Raw genomic sequence first — 16,776 nt, 5'->3', positions numbered from 1 at the left:
CCCCCCCCACCACTAGAATCCCCTCCGGAAGGCCAAGGAGGAGGCGCCCCAGGTCCGCAAAGGTGGTCGTCTGCAGCCCCGGTGGGACATATACTGACACAAAAACGACCACTCTGCCCTCCAGTCTGCCCACCAAAACCGTGTAACGTCCCCTATCGTCATGGCGCACCTCATCAATCTCCAACGGGAGCGAGTTTTTAACCATAATGCCCACACCCCTTGAACCAGACGTGAAGCCCGAATGGGCCACAAGGCGGTAGCCCCGTCGATTCATAGCGCAAAAGGAGTTGCCAATGAGGTGCGTCTCCTGCAGAAAAACTATATCGAGCGAAGTTCGCTTCAAGAACTGCAGGACCACACCTCGTTTTATCCTGTCCCCCAGTCCATTAACATTCCAGGACAACAAACTCAGTCCCCTACCCCCCCCCCATCATAAACAGAAGTCATCACTCGTCCCCCAGAGAGCACTGTAGAGATAACACAATGATACGTTTGCCTTGTGGTGTAAACGAACAACACCCCCACCCCAACCCACCCACTCCAACAAAACTCCCCCCCTCCCTGCACCCCTGCATGAGCCCGGACAGCCCCCCCAACTTGCAGTGTGCCTGTCGCCCCTATAGAAAGAAACTAGCTAGACCCCCTAGAGGAGGAAAGAGTACCCCTTCTAGACCCCACACAACCTCCATGGGAGGGGAATGTACAAAGACAGACGCTTGATCGAAAGTAGCATCGTATTCGTCCAGAGTGAGGCCCAATATTGACCTCTCAGTCCCGATCCAGTGGGCCGTCTCCTCCCGCCGCCCCCCCCCCCGCCATCTCGATCACGATCCCCAGACAGAGTGTCCAGCCAGTCCCCGGCCGCTTCGGGACGATCAAAAAAGTGCGTGCGACCATCCACCTCCACTCGCAGCTTGGCCGGGAAGAGCATGGCGTACTTTAAGTTCAGGTCCCGGAGTCGGCGTTTAACGCCCAGGAAGCTCAGTCTTTGCTTCTGGACCGCTTGGGTGAAATCAGGGTAAAAGTTCACCTCCATATTTTCCAGCTTAACCGGCCCATGTAGTCTGGAAGCTTGCAGGATAGCGTCTCTGTCCCGAAAGTTAAAAATACGGGCAATGAGAGGTCGCGGAGGGGCTCCGACCTTCGGCCTTCTCCCGGGAACCCTGTGGGCCCTCTCCACAGCAAAAAATGTACTCAGTCCCCGAGGCTGGAGATGGGTAGCGATCAGGTCCTCCACAAATAGATCCGCCGCCGCTTCCTCCCGTCCCTCGGGTACTCCGATGATGCGGATGTTATTCCTCCGGGCCCGACTCTCGGAATCCTCGAGGCGCCGATCCATAAGTGCGCTTGCCTGACTTAGCCGGCGTACCTCCAGTTGTAGTGCCGCCACCTCAGTCGTAAGGCCCGATGCGGTGTGGGCCAAAGAATCAACTCGATCGTTGGTCTTGGAAAGATCGGCCCTCACCAGGCCAACGTCCACAAGGACCGCGTCGATCTTCTGTGCCAGGGTGTCGAACCGCTGGCCCACCGAGGCCTTCATCTCGGAAATGGCGCCCATGACGTCGTGGAGAGTCAGATCCGTGGGCAAGTCCGGGGCATCAGAATGGCCCTCAGGGGACTTGTGCGGTCCGCCGGGAGATCCCCTCTGGAGGGTATAGCGGTCCATGCTGTTGGCCGGATGGACGGTGCCACGTCGGGTCGACTTGGTCTTTGACCGATCCCCATCTTGTTTCGTGGCCATCGCCGCTGGTCCCACAATCGCACCAGCAACGCCGTAGAGGGCAGGCAATCAGGGCCACGAGCTCCGGGGGGGGCCACCCCAGATTGGCGGGGTGGGCTACAGCAGGCAAGCAGGGTCCCCCAGCGAGGCCACACCAACACAAAAGGCTCCGCGATCTCACTTGCAGAGACGGCGAGAAAGCGAAAGCGAAAGTGCGGGGTACGCGACTCGCCAGGCCCGGCCGCCGTTGTTGTTGTTCACTTTGCCACTGGGTCACCCCCCAACGCAAATCCGGGGTTCGGCGAGAAGAAGGCCGCAAACTTCAATCGGTGCTCACTCCGGCACCCGAGGTCCGATTCGAGAACGGAAAACGGGTTCCACCTCAGCTCAGGCTCACCAACACAGTCCCCTCAATCGAGGCAGGATGAATTCAGGATAAATGTAGGAGGTTGCGGAGGTCCTCGGGAGCCTCGCACCTACGCGGCCATCTTGGTTGCGCGCTAGGCTCCTCCCATCGTTACTTTTGTAATCCAGTACTGGGTGGCTAGACTCAGTACTGGGACATTTATCCAAAACAGGTAAGTAATTACGTTTTCAGATGTTATACGATTTTTGAGGAATATTTAGAAATTGCAGAAATCAACACTTAGAAGAAATTTCACAGAAAAACAGTCAATGGTTTCCTATGGAAGAAAAATGAGTTAAAGGTAAGTATAGTTGTGGGTACTTTTCAGAGTCAGTGCTGGGCACCAAGATCCAGCACTGGGAGCTCACCTAAGAGCAGGTGAGTAAATTCGTTTGTGGTACTCGGCTGATTTTTGGTGAATATTTTGAGTTTTGAAAAGTTCACACTTAGAAGAATTTCCAAGAAAAAGCCAGTCAATGTTACCCTATGAGGAAAATGAAGTTAGCGGTTTAAGGGTAAGTTCTCGACTGGCAGAGTTGAAGTTCTGGGCATAGACTCCGGGGTCTCCCAGTGTCAGGTAGGTACAGTCAGTTCACCCTCAGCGGTTTCAGGACGGCAGGGTGCAGAGAGAGTTAGGCCCAATGTTAGCCTATGAGGAATAGGGGGGCCTGGTTTGGTGGCTGCTGACTAGCAGGCCACGCGACTGTGGTAGCTGGGCTCCTGGTCACTCACTCAGGGCAAGTGGGGAAGTAGGCTAGTGTAGAGATTGCACTGCCAGGGCCACTCGGGCGGCTGGGTGCAGGGTGCTTTTGAGCCGTCGGGCGCTAAATGGAAATCAATGGGAATGTTCCGGTTAGGAAAAAGGCTGCAAGCTCGGGGACGAGGATGCTTCAGGTGCCACCACCACTTCGAGAGGTAAGTTGGGTAGTTGTAGGTTAGGTGGGTACCCCGGGATTGGACACAGGGGGCCGCAGGGCGCCGCGTGCAGGGGTGCCTTTTGGTGTCAGGAAATCTTACCCTCTGATGATCGCGGTTTGGGGGGCACCTGGTTCCGAGGCTGCAGGCTTCTTCCGGAATGTCGAGGGGGGTCCTTGGGTGCCGGACTCGGGGTCACAGTCGCCGTGGGGTCGTCCTCGGGGTCTTTGTCCACTCCGGCACTGGCCAGGCTTGGCTGGTGCAGAGTGTGCTGGGTTCACGGTTCCGGGCTGCTGCCAGGGGTTAGAAATAGGTTTCTGAGTAGAGCCTCTACTCATGGGAGTCCCAGGGGCTCAGAGCCAAAAGGTAGCCAGGTCCTCCGGGGTTGGTGAGGTTGCTGGCCACGAGAGATGCCGCGCTGGTGCAGGTTCGGGAGTCGACAGGCCGGTAGGGCTGGGGCCAAAGCAGTTGGTGTCTTCTTCCATTTTTAGCAGCTGCAGGGCAGGTCTTTGTTCTTCTTGCTCTTCTTGTAGTCTTTTGAATCTGGAATCTGGGGAAGGAAGGTTCAGGGTGCCCCTAAATACTAGATTTAGGGGCGTTACAGGTAGGTGAAGGCCAGGGACCAATGGGTCCTTGTCCTGGGGTGGGTACACCCCCTATCCTGCCTCTCTCCTGTGGGAGGGGGGGCAGTAGCCTAATCCTGATAGGGTAGGGCCTCCCATCTTCAAGATGGCGAGAGACCGGAGATGTGCTTCACCTCGCCTCCCCCACCTGAGGGGTGGGGTGGGCAGGCTGGCACATCCCCTGTCCTTGTATGGGGTTTCCGGCCAAGCTTCCCACCAGAGTGGGGGGTTGCAGTGGCCTGGGGAAACTCCAAGAGGCGGCATGCCTTTGAAGCTTCCCTTTGCTCATCCTGGGGGAGGAGATTTATCACCTCACCCAGGATGTGCATTGTTGCAGGCCCGGGAGAGCAGGGGCTCCCCCACCCAGGGGTCCAGCAACGTGTCTGCTGTGTGGCAGCCTGGGCAGCCTCAGAGCAGACGTGGATTGTAGGTTAGTTGTAAGGGGGCATCTCTAAGATGCCCTCTGGGGTGCTTGGTACATTAAATCCCACACTGGCATCAGGGTGGGTTTAATGTGCTGAGAAGTTTGATACCAAACTTCCCAGTCTTTAGTGTTGCCATTATGGTGCTGTGGAGCTCGTGTTTGACGAGCTCTCAGCACCATGTACTCTTAAATGGCAGCACTGCACTTACAGTGCCCAGGAATGGACCTGGGTACTGTAGGTGCACAGGGCTCCTGCTCCTGTGCCCACACCATGGGCATAAGGCACCCAGCCAGAGGGGTGGCTGATATATGCCATGGCAGTGTAGGTGATGGGCATGGCACTCAGAGAGGTGTGTCATGTCGACTCTTCATTTTGTCCTGCACCCAGACACTCAGCCTGCAAAGGCAGTGTGTGTGTGTGTGTAAGGGTACAGGGCCTCTAAGGGTGGCACAAATGAGTGCTGCAGCCCTCAGAGGGCTTCCCTGGTCACAAGGCCCTGGGTACCTAGGGTACCATTTAGTAGGGGCTGACATGTGGCCAGGGTTTGCCAATTTGGAGTTTGTGTGGTTTAAGGAAGGAACATAGGCCCTGGGCACCTGGTTGGCAGGAGCCCAGGGTACACTCAGTAAAAGTACATTCAGCAATTTAGCAAAAAGTGGGGGCACACCATGCAAGAAAGATGGCACTTTCTCACATGGTGTACTTGGGTCACCTGGTGAGCAGGGGTAAGATGCAGCCCCTCCAACCCAAGATAGAGACTATCATGGCCTGTGAGCCCCCAAAACCCACACTGAGGTCAGAGCATTCTTGGGCCTCACAGGAGGTTTGTCATGAGGTATGGCACCATTGTTGCCCCCTTGACAGAGCAGACTCTTATGAAGCAGCCCAGAAATGTGATCCAGACAGAGGCATGCCAAGAAGAAGTTGACTCCCTTAAGCAGGCCATGTGCACAGCCCTTGTGCTAAAGGCCCCCGACTTAACCCAGGAGTTTATTCTTCAGACAGATGCCTCAGAACATGGCATAGTGAAATACTTTCACAGCTAAATGAAGAGGACCTAGACCAACCTGTAGCCTTCATCTTCTCAAGGAGGGTACAGGAAACAAAGGTAGAGTGCTATAGAAAGAGAAGCTTTTGCTGTGGTCTGCGTACTGAAGAAGTGGAGACCATACCAGCTTGGTACTCACTTCCTGATTCAGACTGACCACAGGCCCCTCGGGTGGCTCATGCAAATGAGGGGTGAGAATCCAAAACTGTTCAGGTGATCCATTTTCTTACAGGGGATGGACTTCCGGGTGGAACACAGACCAGGGTTAGACCACGCCAATACTGATAGTCTATCCATGTTTTTCGCACCAAAAGGTTAGTATAAGAAAATAACTTTTTAAAAGTGGCAATTTCAGAAATGTGACTTAAAATCCAACTTTACCATTGAGGAGGGTTTTAACTTTCAATTCTTTAAAGGCCTAACCCGACTTTCCTACGTGTTCCCAGATGAAAATGATCACTTTAAATGTAATAAGGTAACCCAACGTTATCCTATGGGAGAGGAAGGCCTTACAATAGTGAAAACGAATTTAAGAGTTTTTCACAACTAGCACATGTAAACCTTTAAAGTGCACGTCCATCTTTTTAAATGCACTGTACGCTGCGACGTGGGCTGTTTAGGGACTGCTGCAGGTGTGGCTGTGTTAAAGAACAAGTTACTTACCTTCGGTAACGATGTATCTGTAAGAGACTTATATTCGTTATAGATTCCTTACCTTAGAATTTCCCCCTGGGGTCAGACTGGATCCTGAGAAATTGTTTTGTAGCAGTACCCTTGCACGTCAGTAGGTGGCGTCGGTCGACTCCGCAACTGTTGTCAGCGTCTTGTTCGCCAGAATGACGTTGCGGTGTCTACTTAGACGCCGCCCCTGCGTTGTGACTTCAGTTCTGATAAGACTTTCCACGCCAGAAGCGCAGAGCCAAGCAAGACACTGACCACTGGCGCACAAAACTAGGGCCCTGTAAGGTAGTCCCTATCCCTAGAAATCAGTTCACAGAACGGGGAGGATGGGTGGGGCGGTAAGGAATCTATAACTAATATATGTCTCTTACAGATACATTATTACCGAAGGCAAGTAACTTGTTCATCTGAAGGAAACTATTAGTTATAGATTCCTGACCTTAGAATAGATACCCTAGCAATACCAACCCCGGAGATGGGTCTGCAAACTAAGTTCACAACTGGAAGTCCTGGAGAACAGAACGGCCGAAGAAGCAGTCTCTCCAGACTTGGCTATCCAGGCAGTAATGCTTTGTAAACGTGTGCAAGGATGCCCACGTGGCTGCCTGGCAGATGTCAAGTAAGGGAACTCCACGTCCTATAGCAGTGGTGGCTGCCGTCGCCCGGGTAGAATGGGCGCGCAGTTACACTGGAGGTTCATTTTTAGCCAAAGAAAATCAGATTTTAATGCATAAGACAACCCATCGAGAGATGGAACGTTTGTGCACTGCCCAACCTTTCTTGATGCCCACAATCCCCGAAGAGTTATCGTCCACCCGAAAGCCTTTAGTGTAATCAAGATAGAAAGACAGCGCATGTTTGGGGTACAGACGGTGGACTTTCCACATCTTAGGAAGGGTGCAGAGGTAGGAAGAAGGTAGGCAATGTGATGGTCTGCACTATGTGGAAAGAGGTAACCACTTTCGGCAGAAAGGTGGGTCTAGTACAGAGGACTACTTTTCTGGATGGACAGCATGAAAGGGAGGTTTGGAAGAAAAGGCCTGGAGCTCATTCACCCTGCAAGCAGAGGTGATGGCAAGCAAGAAAGCAGTCTTCAAAGTAAGAAGATGAAGAGGCCAATTATGTAGTGGTTCGAAGGAAGCACACATAAGATAAGTGAGGACAAAGTTCAAGTACCACTGGGGCATTATGAAAGGAGAAGGAGGAAAGAGAGGAGTAATGCCCTTCAGAAATCAGTTAACTATTGGGGACTTGAAAAGAGAAGGTTGATCAGGAAGGCAAGAAAGGCCGAAATGGCCGCAAGTTTGCCTTTAAGAGTGCCCAGAGAGTCCTGCTGGCCCAAAAAAACGAACGAAGAGGAGAACCTCTGAAAAAGGGTCAGAAAGGGGATCCACAGCCTTTACTGTGCACCATGCCACAAATGTATTCCATCTACAGGCGCATGCCATTTTAGTGGAGGGACGCCTGGCTGCCAAGATTACATTACAGACTTTGGTAGGAAGGTCGAAAGTGGTCAACTGTCACTGCTCAATCTCCACCCAAGGAGGTGGAGACTGGACAGGTGCGGGTGGAGGACCGTCCCCTGCTGCTGCGACCGAAGATCCTCCCAAAGAGGCAGTCTGATCGGAGGATCGATGGCCATGCTCAAGAGCTCGGGGTACCAGACTCTTCGTGCCCAGAACAAAGCCACAAAAATAACTTGGGCCCGGTCGCACTTGATGATCTTCAGTACTCTGGGTAGAAGTGGTACAGGCGGAAAGGCGTACAGGAGGCAGTAACTCCGCTTGCAACGAAAAGCATTGCCGAGCGAGTGCCACCTTGGAAACTCCAACATGTAGAACTGCTGACATTGCACGTCCTCTTCGGTGGCAAATAGATCTAAACAAGGCTCTCCCCACTGCCGAAAGAGACCTTGCACCACCTCCGAGTGAAGACGCCATCCGTGATCCATCATGCACCGGCAGCTGAGTTTGTCCGCCCTGGCGTTCAGGGAACCTGCCAGGTGTTGAACTACCAGATATATGCCCTGAAGGTCCAGCCATGTCCAAAGGCGAAGAGCCTCTTGACATAGTGTGAATGACCCCACCCCACCCTGTTTGTAGCAGTACTGCATGGCGGTGGTGTTGTCCGTGAACACCTGCACTACTCTTCCCTTGACTGAAGGAAGGAATGCCTTCAGTGCAAGACGAATCGCCCAGAGCTCCAGAAGGTTGATGTGGAGTCCGGACTCCGCCGGAGACGAGAGGCCTCTGATCTCCACCTCTCCCATGTGGCCGCCCCATCCCAGGAGTGAGACATCCGTCACTACTGTGAACACTGGATGGGGAAGGGAGAGGGATCTAAGGTTGCCCCAATCCTGGTTTGCTAGCCACCACTGCGCCTGACTTGCAGCCCCCTGCGAGATCTGGGCAACATCGGAAAGATTCCCCTGATGATGCGCCCACTGGAACTTCAGGTCCCACTGCAGGGCCCACATACGCCACCTGGCATGATCCACCAGCAGGATGCAGGAGGCCATAAAGCCCAGCAGCCTCAGGGTAATTCTCACCGAAATCCGGGATATAGGCTGAAACATCGATATAATAGCCCAAAAATCCCGGACTCGCTGCTCGGGAGGATAAACGCGAAACTGCGCTGTATCCAGAACTGATTCATGGAAAGGAGCTTCTGAGAGGGAATCAGGTGCAACTTCGGCACGTTGATAGTGAACCCCAGCGAATGCAGGAGGTCCGCCGTAGTCTGGAGGTGGGAGACAACAGCCTGGGGCAAGCCCGCCTTTAACAGCCAGTCGTCGAGATAGGGAAAGACTAGAACCCCTGATCTGTGCAGATGAGCTGCAACCACCACCATCACTTTCATGAATACCTGAGGGGCACTGGTAAGGCCGAAGGGGAACACGGTAAACTGAAAATGCTTGTGGCCTACAGTGAACCGTATGTAACGCAGGTGGGCAGGCAAGACAGGGATGTGAAAATAAGTGTCCTGCAAGTCCAACACTACCATCCAGTCTCCAGGGTCGAGAGCAGACAAGACCTGAGCCAAGGTTAAAATTTTGAACTTCTCCTTCCGGAGGAAGCGGTTGACGTCCCAGAGGTCTAAGATAGGACGCAGGCCTTTGTCCTTCTTGGGTACCAGGAAGTAGTGGGAGTAGAAACTACAACCTACTTCTGGCACAGTAACTAGTTTGATAGCTCCCTTAGCCAAGAGAGCCGTAACTTCCTGGCGGAGAAGGGCCAGGTGATCCTCCGACATGCGATGGAGTGTTGGAGGCATGGAGGGAGGGGTAGTCTCGAAGGGGAGGGAGTAGCCCCTTCAGACAATTTGCAAAACCCACTTGTCCGACGTAATTTTGTGCCTGTGGGGGATGTGATGGCGAATCCTGCCGCCCACTGGCAACTGGTGGCCCTGGAAGGTCAAATTAGGAAGGTTTGGAGGCTGCTGCAGGGGGGAGCATTGGTGGACTGGCCCGCCCGCTGGCCCCCTGACCCACGATGCTGGGTCCCACGTACCCGGCCGCACAGAAGCTGGGTAGCTTGTGCAGGCCTGTGGCTCTGGGTGGAACATGGTGGGGCACCCCTTCCGTACCCACGAAAGGCAGACTGCATGGGCGAGAGGTAGCAGCGAGGCCCAAGGATCTGGCCATAGCCCTAGAGTCCTTGAAACCCTCGAGCTCGGTGTCCGCCTTGTCGCCAAACAGGCGACAGCCATCAAAGGGCATGTCCAAAAGGGTCGATTGAACATACCCAGAGAACCTCAACCAAGCATAGCGCTTCAGGGTGACCGACGTTGAAATCGTCCTACCCAGCGAGTCGGCGCTATTCAGCCCACACCGGATGGCGAACTTTGCTGCGTCTCTACCCTCTGCGAAAACGTGGGTGAGCACGGCCCGGGCACCCTCCCGGCACAGTGGCAGTACTTGCGCAACCATGTCCCACACAGAGTGTGTGTAACGGCCCAAGAGACTTGTGGTGTTCACCAACCACAGTCCTAAGCTGGTGGAAGAAAACATCTTCTTCCCAAGATGGTCCAGCTTCTTGGATTCCCTATCTAGGGGGCAGTAGGGAACGCTCCTTTGGATGTTGAGGCTTGGCCCACCAAGCTCTCTGGGGTAGGGTGTTGGGAAGAGGAAAAGTGGGTCGCCCGGAGCCGGGCGGTGGAGTCGGGCAATCATCTTATCTACAGGAGCCCTGTGATGGGCTTGGACCAAGTGCCCATAATGATGTCAGTGAGGGCCTCATTAAAAAGGCAGCAGGGGCTCCTTACAGGCCGCTGCCGGCTGAAGCACCTCAGTCAGGTGGTTAGTCCTGACTGCCACCATAGGAAGCTCAAGGCCCAAGGCCTCAGCTGCCCTACGCAACACCACACCGTAGGAGGCACCCTCCTCCGTGGCCACGTTAGCGAGAAAAAGCAAACCAAGGTCTGGGGAGGTATCCAGACCACTGGGATTACCCAACTTCTCTCACCAGTCCGGCTCCTCAAGTTGGTCTGCTAGATGGTCACTAGACCTCTCCCAGTCCTCCTCACCCTCCTCTGGCTGCCACTCAGGGCGGTAGGGAACACCAGGGATGAACAGCAGTACAAAAGCACCCTCCAACACCGGTACAGACGTCATTCCGGCACCATGTACAAGTCGGGGTGAGGCTGGGGTCGACGCCGGCTAGGGGCGCAGCCGGCGTAGGGGGAATCGCCACTTGGATCGGCGCCAGGGAAGGTAACGTGAGGGTAACCAGCACCAATCCGGATCTAGGTCTGGATCCACGGGGGCCCTGCGGCACCAACGCTGGAGCCTCCGGCATCAAAGGCCTAAAGCTCCCAGCCGAGTCCGCGGGGCCCGAAGGTGCGCTGGCGGAGTCTGGCTGCCCAAAGATGGAGTGGAGGGCTTCATAAAAGGCACGAAGCTGGGCAGGCGACGAACCAGCTCCCGGAAAGGGAGGGAAGACTGGAGTTGTCCCACCGGGCTCCAAAAACTGAGCCGGGGAGCGGCGACGCTCCGGGCCCCGCGTCGCGTCGGCCGACAGATGGGGAGAAGGCAAAGACGCCGATGCTACTTCGCCTTCTTCTGGTGCTTCGACTTACCCAATGAGTGCAAAGACTTCAACGACGAATGGTGATGGCTCCATGACTGGTCCCGCGACATTCCCCTCGACCGGGACCTTGAGCAGTGAGGAGTGGACTGCCGGGCCTCCAAAAGCTTTCGGGACCGCTCCTGCAAAGAGTTCGGGTTCAGGGCCAGACAGTGGGAGCATGACTTTGGGTCGTGGTCGGGCCCCAGGCACTAAAGGCACACAAGGTGCGGATCGGTTACCGACATCAACCTGTGACAGGGATTGAAACTGGTCCGACGACTGAACATCCCTCATGCACCAGGATTCGTTAGACTCAAAAAAGGGGTCGACATAAGTCAAAAAAGAGTTAGTCAAAAAGTGACTAAGGGCCCGCTCTCTCCGGATCGGTGCTGGCTGATGCGGAAAAGGAAGAACTGACGTCAGCGCGCAGAAACAACGTCTAAGTAGACACCGCGACGTCATTGCGGTGATCACGATGGCAGACTCTGAGTCGACCAACGCCACCTACAGACGCCCAAGGGTACTGCTACAACGCCTGGGGGTAATAATAAGGTAAGGAATCTATAACTAATAGTCTTTTTCAGATAAGGAAGGTTTAGGCCTGGCAAAAAGTTTATTTTGCCAGGTTGACATAGGAGTTGAAAACTGCACACACAGACTGCAATGGCAGACCTGAGACATGTTTAAAAGGTTACTTAAGTTCGTGGCACAATAAGTGCTGCAGGCCCACAAGTAGAATTTAATTTACAGGCCCTAGGTACATGTAGTACCACTTGACTAGGAACTTAGAGGTAAATTAAATGTGCCAATTTGATACAAGCCAATTTCACCATGCTGAAGGGAGAGAGCACTTTAGCACTGATTAGCAGGGGGAAAGTGAACAGAGTCCTAAGGCCAACAAAAATTAATTTAGCAGACACCGGAGGAGTAAGGCAAAAGATTTTGGGGAAGACCACCATAAGGCTGACAAGTCTAACATAAACAGGGCTGTACAGTCATGGGGTACAGTTCCACTTTGAAGTGGTAAATAAGCCTCTACAACTCTAGCCCTTAATTTTATCCTCTACCCCTGTAAGGTCTTTCTCTAGGTTTTAGGATGCGGTTGCCAATGATGTACTTGGCCGCTAGTCATAGTGAAAATGCCGTTTTGAGCTGCCCATTATATTGCTGCCTTACTTAAGATCTTTGTTGATGGACCTCTGTTGAAATAATCTCTGTGTTGCAACATCCACACCACTCTGTGTATTTCTTTTATCATTTTATTATTTTGTACAGAGAAATGGCTTTGGGTTGTTAGCACCCATTTGGTCTATCAGTTATATTAGTTTGAACTTCTGGCCAGAAACCCAAAATCCTGAGCCGAGCATATCTTCAGATAAATGTACCTGAGCTCAGTTGCCTACAAGCCACATCAACAGCATTCAGAGATAGTCTTTTCCTCCATACAAATGCATAGGCCCTCTTCTTGTACTCTCCTGAAACGGTTTTAGGAGCTCCTTAATCTCTTCCTACTGCTGGTGGCTACATAAGAAATTAGCCAAATGAGTGCTAACTACCCAAAGCTATATCAATTATATTAGTTCAGACGTCTAGCTAGATCGTTTCATACCGCTGATGGCTATATGTGAAAATAAAGGATTAGATTTCCCCTGCCCAGCAGACTTCGAGCTCAAATGTTCACGTTTGCTGATTGGAAGGACAAAGGGAGGAGGACAGCAACTTCATAAGGAGATATTGGGTCTTACTCCATGATGCACATTGGAGGGTTTTGTTGTCTTATGACGGGTCTGAAGTAATATACAAAAAATAAACTAATCCACAGTACAATAATAAAGTATATACCTTAACCAGGTATGATGCTACAAGAGCCTCCATCAGCGTAACCTGTGCTCCTTCCAATTTACAATAAGCTCCAACCATCATAGACAAAGCTTCTTGGATGGAAAGCCTAGTGTCGGGTGCTTCCTGCAAAAGTAAAACAAGGCATGGTCAGGGTTATACAAACGTACATTGGAGACTACTTCTGTAAAATGAACATACAAACAATACTGCAATGCGATCACTAAGCTTTGAAAAACATATTCTGTATGTAGGCAACCCTAAGGCGACTAACACCCCACTGTTCCAGATCAAGAATACACAGCTAAAGACCTTCCAAAGGAGGGAAATGTAGAGGGCAGACTGAAGAATAATTTGCTGAAGGAATATGCTACTTACCAGTATGGATCTGTTCTTGGCATGTAGAGCTGCAGAGCCACACACTTAGGATAAGATCGCCATCTGGTGTTGGGCTCGGATGATTGCAGGTGGTTGTTGTCTTCGGAAGAAGCCTTTTGGTCACGAGAAAGGCGACTCCTCCTCTGGACAACAGTGCGCATGGGCATCCACTCCATCCTCAGATTGTTTTTCGCCATGATGGGAAATGGAGTGTATAAGAATAAAGAGAAAGGATGTCCATGTGTAATGTCTAATTAAGACAATGCTGGAACAGATACAGGCCCCGGGGAGGTGGGTGGGCATGTGTGGCTCTGCAGCTCTACATGCCAAGAACAGATGCATACTGGTAAGTAGCATATTCCGTTCAAGGCATATGAGCTGCAGATCATACACTTAGGATAGACTATATAGCAGTGTCTCCCCTAGCGGTGGTCACCTGTACCTGTTGCAGCAGTTTGGAATAGAGTTTTTAGGACAGCTTGGCCTACGGAAGCTTGTTGTTTGGATTGCACATCAACACAGTAATGTTTAGTGAAGGTGTGTGTGGTAGACCATGTGGCTGCTTTGCAAATATCTTCTAAGGGAATGTTCCCTAAGAATGCCATGGAAGCCCCTATTTTACGTGTGGAGTGCGCTCTAGGGGGAACTGTAAGAGTGCGTTTAACTTTTTGGTAACATATTTGGATACATTTAACTATCCACCTGGCTATACCTGATTTTGAAATGGGGTTTCCTTTATGTGGTGGAGAGAAAGCAACAAACAGTTGTTTGGTTTAGCGAAAAGGTTTGGTTCTGTCGATGTAATAAAGCAAGGCTCTTTTAACATCTAAGGTATGAAGGGCTCTCTCAGCTATTGAGTCTGGATTAGGGAAGAAGACTGGCAGCTCGACTGATTGGTTAAGATGGAGAGGGGGAAATGACTTTTGGTAGGAATTTGGGGTTTGTCCTAAGAACCACTTTGTTACGATGTAGTTGTAGGAATGGTTCTTCAATAGTTAAAGGCTGTACCTCACTTACCCTTCGCAGGGATGTGATTGCAATAAGGAAAGCCACTTTCCATGTAAGGAATTGCAGTTCGCATTTATGCATAGGTTCAAATGGAGGGCCCATTAGCCTTGTTAGAACAATATTTAGATTCCACACTGCAGAAGGTGGTAATCTGGGAGGAATAATTCTTTTTAGTCCTTCCATGAAGGCTCTGATCGCAGGTACTTTAAATAGTGACAAGTGTTGTCGATTTTGTAAGTAGGCTGCTAACGCTGCTAGGTGTAGACGTATGGAGGAATACGCTAAATTGCATCTTTGCAAGTGTAGTAAATAGCAAATAATGTTTTGGATGGAAGCATCCAGTGGACGTATATTATTGTTAGTGCAGTAAATGTCAAATCTTTTCCATTTTGCAGCATAACATGCCCTAGTAGTAGGTCTTCTAGCTTCTTTTATGATATTCATACAGTCTGGTGGGAGATTGAGGTAACCGAACTCCAAGACTTCAGGAACCAGATCGCCAAGATTAGTTGCTGTGGATCTGATTTCTCCATGGTTCTGGGTTAATAAGGCCGGGGAAAGGCGCAGTTTTTGATGTGGAACTAGCGAGAGTTCCAGAAGTGTCGTGAACCAGGGTTGACGTGCCCAAGTGGGAGCTACTAGAATCCGTTTTAGAGACTGTTTGAGCTTGCGTACCACAAATGGAATGAGTGGGAGAGGCGGAAAAGCGTACGCAAATCTGCCTGACCAGTTCATCCATATTGCATTGCCCTTCGACTGTGGGTGTGGAAACCTGGCGGCGAAGGTTGGGCATTTTGCGTTTGTGTGTGGCGAACAGGTCTATGTCTGGTTGGCCCCATTTTTGGAAGAATGGGAGTAGGACTTTGGGGTGCAATTCCCATTCGTGGATTTGTTGTGTCTGTTGACTTAGGAGATGGGGTAGGCAATCTGGTTGTGAACCCCTGGAAGGTGTTCCGCTAGCAGGTAGATGTTTTGGGGAATTGCCAATCTCCAAATGTTCTGTGCGAGTTGGGACAGTTGGAGAGAATGTCCCCCCCCCCTGTTTTTGTATGTAATACATGGTCGTCATGTTGTCTGTGCGGATGAGGACAGTTTTGTTCCTTAGATGTACTTGAAAGGATTTCAGTGCTAGGAACACCGCTAGAAGTTCTAGGTGATTGATATGGAGCAGTTTTTGTTGAGTGGTCCATTTGCCCTGAGTGGTGTGTTGTAGGAGATGGGCTCCCCACCCTGTGAGAGATGCGTCGGTTGTCAGCACTATTTGTGGAAGAGGCTCTAAGAACGGTCGCCCTTTGGACAGGTTGATGGTGTTCCACCATTTCAGTGAGCGACTGTCCACCAACACCAGATCGGTAAGTTGTCCGTGAGCCTGGTTCCACTGTTGCGCTAGACATTCTTGTAGGGGACGCATTTGAAGCCGTGCGCGAGGCACAATGGAGATGCATGACGCCATCATGCCTAATAGTTGCATAAACACTCTTGCTGGAAGAGAGTGTTGAGTTTGAAATTTTAAGATGAGGTTTTGTATGTTGGCTATCCTGGCTGTGCTGGGATAAGCTATGTCCTTGGAAGTATTTATGGTGGCTCCCAGATATTTATGTATATGGGAGGTTTGCAGTTGAGATTTGGGATAGTTGATGGTAAATCCCAAGTTGTGTAAGGTTTGAATAGTGCGGTGAGTGTGGAGAATGCATTTGTCGAAAGTATTGGCTTTTATGAGCAAATCGTCGAGATACGGGAAGACATGGATTTGTTGTCTCCTGAGGTGCGCTGCCACTACTGCTAGGCATTTGGTGAATACACTGGGTGCAGTTGTTACTCCGAATGGGAGGACCGTAAACTGATAGTGCTGTCCGCCTACCACAAATCTTAGGTACTTCCTGTGAGCAGGATGCATGGCGATGTGAAAGTATGCGTCCTTGAGGTCTAATGTGGCAAGGAAATCGTCTTGTTGAAGTAGTGGGAGCACTTGTTGCAGTGATCATATGGAAGTGATCTGAGTGTATGTACTGATTTAGGAGACTGAGGTAGAGTATGGGTCTTAACGTCTCGTCCTTTTTGGGGATTAGGAAGTATAGAGAATATACTCCTGTACCCTGATGTTGGAGTGGAACTGGTTCTATTGCGTGTTTTTGAAGCAAGGACCGAATTTCCTGTTTGAGGAGTGTAAGATGGTGTGGTGACATTGGACGGTGTTTGGGTGGTATGTGTGGGGGGGTGTTTGTGAGTTCGAGGCAGTAACCAAACTGGATAATTTGTCTTACCCACTGGTCTGTTGTAATGGAATTCTAGACAGGTAGGAACTGTTGGAGTCTTCCCCCGACCGGAGTGGAATGGTCTGGGGGGAGTGGAGGCAAGTCACTGTTTAGTGGCTGGAGAGGTGCGGGTGTTGGTATTGCCCCGACCTCGGCCCTTGGTGTTGTTTCCCCTATATCCTCCTCTAAAATATCCTCTGTAGGGGGATGTTTGCGCTGAGGTTTTGAAAGTGGAAGAGGTGTCTGTCCCAATATTTTTGGAGGCTCCCCTATAGAAGGAGCGTCGAAAGGAGCATCGTGGTTGTGGAGACTGCAATGCTCCCATTGATTTGGCAGTCTCGTTCTCTTTTTTCATCTTCTCAAGTGCAGTATCTACTGCAGGCCCAAATAGTTGCTCTTGGTTGAATGGTTG

At 51.4% G+C, this 16,776-nt stretch overlaps 1 protein-coding gene across 2 annotated transcripts in view; it reads right to left on the bottom strand.

Annotated features, from left to right (window-relative positions):
- ECPAS (Ecm29 proteasome adaptor and scaffold) overlaps positions 1-16,776 on the bottom strand; it is an 819,497-nt gene that overhangs the window by 653,034 nt on the left and 149,687 nt on the right. For both annotated transcript variants that reach the window (XM_085641278.1, XM_085641277.1), the window contains exon 14: positions 12,727-12,849. In XM_085641278.1, coding sequence (XP_085497404.1) covers positions 12,727-12,849 — 123 coding nt within the window. The remainder of the gene's footprint in view (positions 1-12,726; positions 12,850-16,776) is intronic.

The sequence above is a fragment of the Triturus cristatus genome, chromosome 2_2, assembly GCF_964204655.1.
Source record: "Triturus cristatus chromosome 2_2, aTriCri1.1, whole genome shotgun sequence".
Classification (NCBI taxonomy): domain Eukaryota; kingdom Metazoa; phylum Chordata; class Amphibia; order Caudata; family Salamandridae; genus Triturus; species Triturus cristatus.
The sequence above is the reverse complement of the archived record's forward strand: the minus strand, read 5'-3'. Positions and strand labels throughout refer to the sequence as shown.